Source organism: Bos indicus, chromosome 2, assembly GCF_029378745.1.
Source record: "Bos indicus isolate NIAB-ARS_2022 breed Sahiwal x Tharparkar chromosome 2, NIAB-ARS_B.indTharparkar_mat_pri_1.0, whole genome shotgun sequence".
Taxonomy (NCBI): domain Eukaryota; kingdom Metazoa; phylum Chordata; class Mammalia; order Artiodactyla; family Bovidae; genus Bos; species Bos indicus.
In genome coordinates, this window is record NC_091761.1 from 56,535,130 (window position 1) to 56,547,666 (window position 12,537).

The 12,537-nt window shown below is 35.2% G+C and overlaps 1 protein-coding gene across 1 annotated transcript in view; it reads left to right on the forward strand.

Moving 5' to 3' along the window:
• The window catches only part of LRP1B (LDL receptor related protein 1B), a 2,167,013-nt gene that overhangs the window by 1,958,846 nt on the left and 195,630 nt on the right, over positions 1–12,537 (forward strand). The window contains exon 67 of the mRNA XM_070768349.1: positions 7,805–7,921. Coding sequence (XP_070624450.1) covers positions 7,805–7,921 — 117 coding nt within the window. The remainder of the gene's footprint in view (positions 1–7,804; positions 7,922–12,537) is intronic.

Here is a 12,537-nt window from a genome sequence, read left to right on the forward strand (position 1 = left end):
CAATTCCCATTTTCATGGAAGCCTGAGTTTGCAAATTGTTTTTAAATAGAGCCTAATTCTGAGACTTCTTGTAGAATGAGACTGCATTTCCCAAGTAATTATAAGCCAATGAAATACTTTGGAAATTATGTAAATCATCACATACAGAAAAGAATATTACTATTAGGAGTCCATACTATTTCTAAGGAAAATATAGTATGGTATTTATATCAGTTAGGACTCTTGTCTGTAAATAACAGAAATTCAGCACAAACCAGTGGGGACATAAATTTTCTGCCTCAGTTTCAAGGAGTGGATAGAGTTGACTTCAGGCACAATTTGGATTTAAGAATTCACATAGTCATCAGAGGCTTATCTTTTCCTCCAGTTTTGAACTATTACTTACTTTGACTTCTTAGATGGGTGTATTCTACATGGTTTTTAAATGACCCATGGCAACTTGAGGTTATAATACTTGCAATCATGAAAGAGATGAAATCCTCTCCCTTTCAGCAGCCATGGAGATCACCTCAAATGATTTTAATTGGTTTCGTTTACTTATTGACAGAGACTCCTAAATTGCCTATCAATCTACCCATTTTTATTTCCCCTTTAAAAACAGAAGCCTAAATCTTTTGTTGATGCATTGTTATTCAGAGTAAGTCATCACATTTCCCATCTCCCCTTGAAGCTAGATATTGTCATGTGACTAAGCTCTGACCTTTGAAATGTAACCAGAAGTCTTGGGTGGGACTTTCAGGATGAATATTTTGGGGGAGTTTTCTTAAAAAGCCTTCTTGTTTTGCCCTTCTGTCCTCTTTCAGGCCTGCAGTGTAATGACTCAAGCACTAGTAGTCATCTTGGGCCATGAAGTGACTAAGAAAAATGGTAGCCGTTACTTAGGATGGTGGAGCAGAATGATAGAAATCTGTGTTCCTCAGGATACTATCTAGCCACCATACAATCCCTGCACTGCCCTCCTTCATACTTCTTTAATATTAAAAGAGAATAATCATCTATTAGGTTTAAGTTATAAAATAAATGTTTTTAAACATCAGTAACATGTTATTTTTGCAGACTAATTGTGTTCTAAGGGAAGAGTCCACCTTGGGTCACAGATCTTCCCTTTATGACAGAGGAGGCAGTGGTCCATGAATAATAGCTTCACCAGTGGTGGATATAGTAATTTCAAAACGACAAAAAATGCCAATAATAATGTTATATATCTACTATGTTTACGTCAACGAAAAAGTTATGGGTCAGTAAACTCTCCCTACTATAGAACATAAGGAAGAGTCAACTTGCATCATCACTGTTGAGGAACTCATAACCAGCCAATGAGCTTTAGAATATTTGCTAGCAGCATATATAGGTATATTCATTTCTATATGATGCTAATAGAGACTTGGAGGCAGATTTAGATTAAGAGATCAAAACTGTATCCGTTCAGTTCAGTTCAGTCGCTCAATTGTGTCCGACTCTTTGCAGCCCCATGAATCGCAGCACACCAGGCCTCCCTGTCCATCATCAACTCCCGGAGTTTACTCAGACTCACCTCCATCGAGTCAGTGATGCCATCCAGCCATCTCATCCTCTGTCGTCCCCTTCTCCTCCTGCCCCCAATCCCTTCCAGCATCAGAGTCTTTTCCAATGAGTCAACTCTTCGCATGAGGTGGCCAAAGTACTGGAGTCTCAGCTTTAGCATCATTCCTTCCAAAGAAATCCCAGGGCTGATCTCCTTCAGAATAGTCTGGTTGGATCTCCTTGCAGTCCAAGGGACTCTCAAGAGTCTTCTCCAACACCACAGTTCAAAAGCATTGATTCTTCGGTGCTCAGCTTTCTTCATAGTCCAACTCTCGCATCCATACATCACCACAGGAAAAACCATAACCTTGACTAGACGGACCTTTGTTGGCAAAGTAATGTCTCTGCTTTTCAATATGCTATCTAGGTTGGTCATAACTTTTCTTCCAAGGAGTAAGCATCTTTTAATTTCATGGCTGCAGTCACCATCTGCAGTGATTCTGGAGCCCCAAAAAATAAAGTCTGACACTGTTTCCACTGTTTCCCCATCTATTTCCCATGAAGTGATGGGACCAGATGCCATGATCTTCGTTTTCTGAAGGTTGAGCTTTAAGCCAACTTTTTCACTTTTCTCTTTCACTTTCATCAAGAGGCTTTTTAGTTCCTCTTCACTTTCTGCCATAAGGGTCTTATACAAACTGTATAAGGTTTATTTAAAGAAAGAACATAATGATGTCTATATAAACAGGTTATGTTTTGATAACCAACAGTTATCCTGACCCCAGTAGTAGACAAGATTTTCTATCAGTAGAAAAGAAAGTGCGAACTCCAATTCTAACCCCATACTTCTAACTCTATGATGTTAGAGTCAGGAGGAGGAAACAAGGAGCTTCCATGATGGAGGCTGAGTTTCATTGTTATCATAATTCTTTTTGCTTCAGTGTTTCTGTGACTACATTACTTTTTTGTAACAAGAATCATTGCATATTACCCAGCTGCCTGTAATCATTATGTTTTCTGAACTGGAAGATAGATAGTGATGATTACAGAATATTAACATGATCAACAAAAACTCCGTATTTCAATATTTCAATTTTTAATATGAAGACAAGTTTGTCAATTCGTTTTTCTTAATGATATCTTCTAGAGAATAAAAAAGTTTAATTTTGGTTAAGTTCGATTTGCCAATTTTTTTGATTATTGTTTTATGTGTTCTAAGAAATCAGAGAAGGGCATGGCAACTCACTCAAATATTCTTGCCTGGAGAATCCCATGGACAGAGGAGCCTGGAGGGCCCTAGTCCATGGGGGCCCAAAAAGTTGGACATGACTGAAGCGACCTAGTAAGCAAGCAATCTTTGCCTACTCCAAGATTATGAAAATATTTTCCAATATTCTAGAAGCTTTATATTACACTTACAATCAACTGAGATTCATTTTTGTGTATGGGTATGGTGGGTTGAGATTTATCTTTTTCATATAGATAGCCACTTATTTCAGTAATAGTTGCTAAAAAAGAGTTTCCTCTTCCCATTAAATTGATTTAGAGCCTTTGTTGAAAATCAGTTAACTGTATGTGTAGACTTATATTTCTAGTTTCATTTTGTTTAATACTCTCTTGATACTGTAACTTTAAACTTAAAATCAGGTACTGTAAATACTCTAGCTTTGTTCTTTTTTCAGTATTGTTTGATTGTTCTAGATCCTTTGCATTCAAATATAAATTTAGGATAATCAATTTCTTAAGAATAATTAGATTAGGATAACTTAACCCTTCAAAAGTAACTTGCTGGAATTTTAGTAAGGGTTTTATTAATTCTGTATATTCATTTAGAGAAAGCTATAGTAATTTGAGTTTTCTAGTCCATGAATATAGATATCACTGCATTTTCTTGGACATATTAACTTTCTCTCAGCAATGCTGTATGGTTTTCAGTATGGTCTTGCACAAATTTTGCTAGCTTTATTCCTGGGTATTTGTTGTTTCATTGATACCATTGTAAAAGTTTAATTTTCTGTTATTGTGGATATATAGATATATAATAGACATATACAATGATGTTGTATCCTGTGCCCTTCCTATTAGGTAGTTAGACATTAGCAACAAGGAAGTGACAGAGATGAAAGAAACAAGAGGGGGATAATTCAGCTAAGCACCAACTATCTGAGGACCCTCGCTTGGGGGACAACCAGTTAGGCCGCAACCATCTGGAGACCCTCCTCTGACTTCACCCAGAACCTGTGAAACTCTGGTTGGTTGGTGAGCAACTTATCCTGATAAAGAGGGAGCACAGTATCATAAGAGAAGGCCCTGGGCATTGCATGCCCTGTCTAGACAGGCATGTAACTTCTAGTAAACTCAGACTTAATATATACCAACATTATAATAAAATCTAGCCCATACACACTCCCAAGATGGGTTTTTCTTAGTGAACCGAGGATAGGGACATGAGCAGTAATGAGTGAGTTACAGATATCAGGGCAGTCAATCAAATAGCTGTTCCCCGTCTTTCACCCATGATTACGTTCCACCTCCTCATAGAACAACTTATAAACAAGCTGAAGCCTGTATGCATGTGTGTTTAAGTCACATCAGTCCTGTCTGACTCTGGAACTCTATGAACTGCAGCCCACCAGGTTCCTCTGTCCATGGTATTCTCCAAGCAAAAATACTGAAGTGGGTTGCCATGCTCTCCTCCAGGGGATCATCCTGACCCAGGAATGGAACCTCCATCTCTTATGTCTCCTGCATTTGCAGGAGGGTTCTTTACCACTAGTGCCACCTGGGAAGCCCCTAAGCCTTATAGGTGGGCTGGTTTTACTTTCCAGAAACATCCCCACTCTCTCTCTGTGAGTATATCTATGCTTTAATAAACTTTGCCTTTGAGCTTAAGCTTGAAGTGGTAGTTTGCAAATTTTTGCTTCTATTGCAAGGTCCGAGATTGCTGGCCGGGGACTCCAGTTGACTTCCTCTGTTGAAACTCTCTATCTGACACATCGCATGGTAACATTCCAAATTCAGTTATTAATTCAGCAGTTTATAGCTTCCTTTGGCTTCCTTTTGGTATAAGGAGAAAACTAAATCTATCTTTCACCCCTGTTTCTCAGTCCACGTCCTCAGTTCTTATTCCACAAGGCATCACAGAACCAGATTCTTTTCTCTCTTTTGAGAAATAGGCAGTGCACATATAAAGAAGCCCCATATAGTATATATTACAAACAGTTTTATCTTTTGATGGTCCCTCACTCCACCTTTCTGGGAGGATCCAATTTGTTTCTGAGTATCTACAATTCATATGAAAATGTATTAAACAAAGAAAAGTTTTCAAATACTATATTTGTTTTCTCTAAATTTATAATATCAAAAAATGAAAACATTGTTCCATTTCTATTCAACAATATGAATGAATAGAAAACTCTACATATTGTGAGTATTTTTCTGGAGTATTACAATTTGGAATTATATATGTTCTGTTCTACAATTGGTTTTGAGGTTCAGTGATTTTCAGTATTGGCTGCTCATTGGAATCATTCAGCTTGCTTTAATAAAAATACTGATATGTGGGTTCCACCCCAGAGAATCTGATTTTATTGATATGGAGATGGACTGGGCAGAGGGATTTTTTAACATTTCCTTGGTGACTTTAATATGTAGCCAATTCAAGAACTGCTGTTTATACCTATATAGTTTATATTTGTAATGTTTATAAACAGTGTCATGGATCAAAAAGTTAAATAGCTTGGAAACATAAAATTCAAATAACCTTACATAAGGCAATTAACATTTTCATGTGACTCTTTCTGCAATGTCCCAAATGGAAACCTTAGCAATGAACTGTAATGAACTTATTATTGTAACTTGTAAGTGTAAGTCTCTTTTCAAACACAAAATATGATACAGTTTAGGGGAGAAAACTTAAAAACCCATTGTATTGATACTCAGTCCTGATTGTTAACTTTTTGTAATCATGGAGAATTGCCTGTGTACAATGTAATACTAAGTTAAATAGTCTATTTCTCTGATCCAGATTGCTTTCTTATATTCTTCTATTCTAAAAATTTAAACAATATTTTAAATAATGCAAGCAACACATGGCAAGGAATAAATAAAACTACTGTTACCTATAGTATTAGTTTTAGAGGAGTTTGTTTTAATTTCCAAAATGAAGTAACTATCTAAATAGTTCAGTGAACTCAGGGAGTTGGTGATGGACAGGGAGGCCTGGCGTGCTGAGATTCAGGGGGTTGCAAAGAGTCGGATATGACTGAGCAACTGATCTGATCTGATCTGATCTGATCGGATACAATATCTTCAAGGGTTATTTAAATTCCAATATCCTAACATGTTGCTTGATTGAGATGTGCATAATGCTACATTAGAACTTTTGTAAATTTTAGACCAATTTTTGAATCTGAAGTTAGGTATAGAGCACAGGCAAAAAGGATATATTATGAAACACTGTACTCAACACAGTGACACAGTTAAATTCTGAGTAATCATTACCAGACAGGCAGGTATGTAGGCAGAATGGAAGAGGGGGAGGGAAATATTATCTCTCCCTCTCTCTCTATCTGTATGCATATATTTATTCAGTTCAGTTCAGTTCAGTCGCTCAGTCGTGTCTGACTCTTCACGACCCCATGAACTGCAGCACACCAGGCCTCCCTGTACATCACAAACTCCCGGAGTTCACTCAGACTCATGTCCATCAAGTCAGTGATGCCATCCAGCCATCTCATCCTCTGTCGTCCCCTTCTCCTCCTGCCCCCAATCCCTCCCAGCATCAGAGTCTTTATCTAATACACATATATTAGTAAAACAGTGCATTTGAGGTCTATCATGAGAATTTCTACAAAAATGCAAAATGTTTCTGGAGAAGGATTGGATAAAAATTCCTCCTTTGCCATCTAAGACCTTTGTAAAATTGGAGAAATCAGTTAAATTCTTAAGATTTATGTCTCATTTACTTAAATGCATGTAATGATACTTCCTAGGAATGTTATGAAGATTGAGTGTGATCATGTTTATGAAAATCCTTACCCAGCAGGTGGCCTGGATCTTCAATATATGATCATTTCCTGATTTTCTTAATTAAACCTAAATCACTTTTGTTTTCATAATATTATTTAAATATGAATTTTTTAAAATGCAATTTGCAGTAAAGAGTAGCAATGGCCACCAAATAGCTTCTCCTCTCCCTTAGTAAATTTATTTTACCAATCTCAATCATTTTAACACTTCACTATCCATCTCTAACATGGCTGTGGAAAAAAAGAGTTGATCTAAGTCTGTGAAAGGAAAATCTTAAATTGTGCATTGACATCAATACTCTTATTATTTTATGTACTTGAATTTATATCATCTTGATGCTTTGACCTTCCTAACTCAGTGTGTTTCATAGAAAGATGATATTATCACTTAGAGAATGTGTTAGAATTCTAGATGTACTCAATCACAATTTCCATTTTAGCAAAATTCCCAATAATTAATATATACACACATTACAGTTTAAGAAGCAATGGAGTAGATTATAAACAGTTGGATATTAGTCATGAAAATTTTTAAATATCTGATCTAAACTTTGCATAAATTCTTATTATGTAAATTTTTATTCTGGATCCAATGGACACAGTTAGATTTTTTGTAAAGAACAGCAAATCAGGAGTCAATGCACACTTTTCTTTTTTTTAATTGGCTGTGTCATTTAGTGGTAGTGAAAATGCATCAAGTTCTTAAACTTCTAAGAATATCTGCCTTAGCATTTGTAAAGTGAAGGGCTAGTTAATACATTTCCTGATACTCAGTGGGGTTATTTAGAGGTTCAGATACGCTGGCACTTTAACAATTTGTAAGGTCTTTACTTAGGCACTATTGTAATCTATACATTTAGATCAGCTGACCATAGGTAAATTTTGAATAAGAACTTCTAAAGAAGGAAGACAAGATGGCAACCACACAGTTTGGTTAATAACTATTTCTTTATGGCTGCTACTTTATAGCAAAAATAGAAGATGGCTTAGAGGAGTATCTTAAAGAAGGATAGTTTTCAATAATCTTGATCTTTATTTTTATTGACTGATTTGTGTTGAGTGGATGGTCCAGTCAGTTGCTTTGTAATTAGCTCACAATGAAATATTAGTCAGAATTTGCCTTCAATTTTTCCTAGGAATGCTTCTCAGTTAAGAACTGACTTGAGGTCCTAAGAAATGTCATGTCCCCTGGATTCACACAGCAGTGAGGACACAATGAGGGATATCTTTATGGAAGCCAACAATGCAAATTCTGGTTCTTTCCATTACAGATAAAAAGACTTGTGGTCCTCATGAATTCCAGTGTAAAAACAACAACTGTATTCCAGATCATTGGCGGTGTGATAGCCAAAATGACTGCAGTGATAATTCAGATGAAGAAAACTGTAGTAAGTAACTCTTGCTTGAGAATGTTGCAAGCTTGACAGCCTATTCAATAAGCAGGATAGCAATTTTTAGTTTAGTTAAGATATGAATTTGAACCTGTCTTGCAGCTCACATTTTTATACATATATTCACATTTGAACAAGAATATTCAGACTAAATTGACCTGAATCTCAAATGGTAGAATTATTGAAATGACTCATCCTGGGAGTTATTTTCCTACAGTTATCAGAATTGCTATGAAAGTATCATGAGGTTTAATGCAACCCGTTAGTATGCAATGAAAGAAACCCTTGACGCAAGTTCATAGAAAGAGCTGAATGATGTGGAGACACAAAACATATCATTCTTTAACCGATGGTATTCATTTTATTTCAGTCTCAGACCCATTTACACTACAAATTCACCCATGAGCATCTTTCAGTGAAATATCATTTATTCTCTCTGGAGTGGTGAACACCATATGTATTCAGGATGCTTTTCTCTGAAAATAGAATAAAGCAATTTTCATCATCTGCCTTCTGCATTTTTATGTAATAAGTTTAAAAAACATTAATTAGCCAGCAATTTTATTTTCTACAAAGCATGACAGTATGTAAAATTGTGACAGTATCCATCTTCTAGCATTCATTTCTGAGTGTATTTCTTACCAGCACTTTCTTACAGGGCTGTTTAAACAAAAAGGCAATATAATCATGTTCAAAGTAAGACAATAATAAAATTCCATTATTAAATATTAACATTCTTCTACTTCCCAAAAGAGTTTTATGATAACAATAATATCTACTTTATACATTGGATTTAGAGCATTCATTTCCCATGATGCAGGAGACAAAATAGGAACTGTTATATTAAAGTGTTGGGATATATTATATAAAAGCATACAATTAGTGGAATCACAGCCTTAATAAACCACTTGGATATTCAGTTTGCAAAATATCAGCTAATGGTTTGAGTCACTTTCAAAAGTTAATCTGACCAGTATTTGAGGATCAGGGACCTTAAGTATGCAATCTCTGGATAATTATGATTATGAAATACTTTGAATATAGAAACCTTTATTACTCCATCTTCATATAAATATCTCCCAACTGATTATACTCTTTAGAAAGGTAAAGTGCATTGCAGAGATTTATTAGATTGTTCTAGATTTCTTTAATCTTTAATTAAAAAAAAAATTATATAGCAGTTCTCAGATTCTGTCCAGTGATTAAAATAAAGATCTAATGGTGGTAAGACTAGAGGAGTGATTTCAAAAAAGAAACAATTATGTATGTACTTCTTATTTACTTTAATTTCATTTCAGAGCTTAAATTAACATATTAACTACTCAGCTTAGTTTTGGAAAATTTAGTGTTAATTATCAATGTAAGTTTGGCTTCCCTGATAGCTCAGTTGGTAAAGAATCCACCTGCAATGCAGGAGACCCTAGTTCGATTTCTGGGTCGGGAAGATCCTCTGGGGAACAGATAGGTTACCCACTCCAGTATTCTTGGACTTCCCTTGTGGCATAGCTGGTAAAGAGTCTGCCTGCAGTGTGGGAGACCTGGCTTCAATCCTTGGGTTAGGAAGATACCCTGGAGAATGGAAAGGCTACCCACTCTAGTATTCTGGCCTGGAGAATTCCATGGACTGTAGAGTCCATGGGGTCACAAAGAGTCTGACACTACTGAGTGACTTTCACTTTCATAAATAATATACCTGAAAGGAAGCATCTGTGACTAAAGGATATTGAAAACAAGAGAAGGAAGTGGAAAGGTAACATGGAGACTCACATCTTGGAAGACCCTTTATTCAAGTGGTTATTTAAATGGTGTGAGAAGTTAGGTTGCTGTTTTAATGAGACAGGAAGGAGAAGAATGAAGAGCAGAGATAGCTGGTTTCTCCTGGGGTTTCCTAAGTGGCCAAATATCATTTTGGTGACATCTCCTAAAAGTCATCTTTTGATGCAAGAAAGCTAGGAGAAGGAACAATTGCATCTCACTTGTCACCATGGAAACTTAGTGATAAATTACTGTAGTCACAGAGCCCTTAAGAAAAAGCAAGGAAATAGACTGCAGTATCAAGCATTGCAGTATAAAATACCCAATTATGTGTGGATCGCTTTTAGTTCCTACTAAGACAAGCAATATTGATGAATTTGGCAAGAAAAAGTGGCAGTGAACGAGAATGAAGCATATTATAGTTGTGACATGGAAGAATAGAAGGTGTATACAGGATAAACGTCAGAGTAGATAGCATGTTAAACATGGAAGAATGTTTAAGTGTAAGGATCAAGGGCTGTAGATCATTAGGTGGTGTTTGAATATACCATCTTGACTAAGCCAGAAAAATGGGAAGATTTAAGCATTGAAAATGCCACCAGTTCTACATAGACAGAAGCTGAGTCTCTGAAAAATAAGAAAACACAGTATATCTATAGGGAGCACCAAGAGATTAGTCCTGTAGAAGTCAGCCTTAGAAAAATATACTGTTGCTGTATTAAAATGCTTTCAAAATATTTCCAATGTCTTATTATATATTGAAACTATTAAAATAATATGTATATAACTACAACAAAACTATTATCATTATATACACATGATATATGTATTGTAATTATGACTACATATTACATACATGTCATAATTTTATATATAGTTATATATAGATGACAACAGTATGCTCGAGAGGGCAGTGGTATCATGTTTTCTAAATGTCATTAGTCAAAGATACGCCTTTTAATCCACATTTGTCATTTATTGTTAGCCTTTATTAAGTACTGAAACATACCAGAGATAGTCAGTCTTACACAATAGCAACATGTTTTTTTTTTTAAAGGCCCACATGCTATTATGCAAAATTCACTCACATTTGATTGTCTCATTTATTTATCATATGTATCTGAATTCCTATTTAAATGTCTGAAGATCGTTGAAGAAGTAGAACAATGTCCCATGATCTGCACAGTGCCTGACACATATTTATAATATTAGCAATTTACTATAAAATTTGCTTTTGGGCCTCTTTGTTTATGAATCTCTTATAATGAATTAACTTTTTAAATTGAGTTGGAAATATTCCAGGCATAGATATGGAAAGAGTTGGAATAGCAGCAGAGCAATTAACTGCCAGCTATGTTTTAGTTTAATATGCCTTCTAATTTTTTACATCTACATAGGATAATTAGCCCATTGTCATTTCATCATCTGATGATGATCATTTCCCTTGTTAAGTGTTCAGCAGGGACATTTTACTTCAGCAATGATTTCTGCTCTTAAAAATAAGAAAATTTCATTGTTATTGAAGTCATTTAGTAATCTGGGGCAAAGGTTTGGAAATATTTTTAAAACCTCAACATCTGTACTATTTTCATCAGCAACAAATATATATGGTATGTCTGCCATCCAAGTAATTGATGTACAAAATAAAATTATTTCATAACTTTGCATTATTAAAAAGTAACTGGCACTCCAATGGATTTTAAAGTACCAAATAATTTGATCAACTAGATATAGGTTTATGTAGAGACAAGCTGCATCTGCCTTATTTGAATTTCTAGTACTTTCACACTGAATTTATATCAGAAGATTATTTGTATAGCATGACAGTTATACTAATTGTATTCTAAAAATTCTCCTCAGATGCTCACACTCACACTGATATAATTTTTGAACTTATCACCAAGAGTTTATGATAATATACTGAGTAGAGAAATTGGAGCCTGGAAGCTTTTATTCTCTGCCACTAACTCTATGGCTTTGAAAGTTACTTTTATTTTCTGACTATAGCTTCTTAGATTTTGTGAAGTCGTCTCCTATAGCTCCTTTCAGTTCCGAGGCAGGATGTTTATGCCTTCACTACTATCAAAGGGGGTGACCAGTTTATACAATGCCCCTATTTTTTATCCTTATTATAGAATCCAGATCAGCCTTCTGAAACATGCTCTGTAAAGGCTTCTTGGCTGTCAGTCTAGCTTGTTTAGATAAGATTTATGAAAAACCTGGTTAATCCTTCATCTATGGGATTCCCTATCTCCTTTGATCTCAGGAACAGGTAATATCAGACCAAGGTAGTGTAAGAAGAACATTTTAGAAATATTAGGGAAAATGCCACATTCAAATTTTCTTTCCAAACGGGTTATGGTCCAGGTGTAGTCATTTTTTGGTTCTTTTCCACAAGAAAAATGCTATTGTGCCAAGTTCTAAAAATTCATTCTTTACTTTATCCCAAAAAGATTAAAGGCAAAGTAAACGATAAGAGAATACAATAACTTAGGATCTTCTCTGATAACAAAATTGCATTTTCCCCAAGAGAGAATTTCTTTTTGAGAGAACTAGTGGGAAAATATTCTAAGGCATTTAGGTGAGAGTTAGAAACACATTAGCTATCCCATTCCTTGATGTCATTTGTGTATATATAAATAATTCAGGATTATTTTTTCTGGCTTTTTTATTTTAAACATGGTAGCACATACAGAATTTCCATTTGTACTGAAAAATGCTTTTCTAAGCAAAGTCTCTCAGTTCCTTTACTCTTCTATTGGAACAGAATAATTAAAAATGTTAAAGCAAGTCTCTATAGATCAAATATTCTGTGGATTTGTTGGGCAAATACCTTGATCTACTGGCTATACAATTTT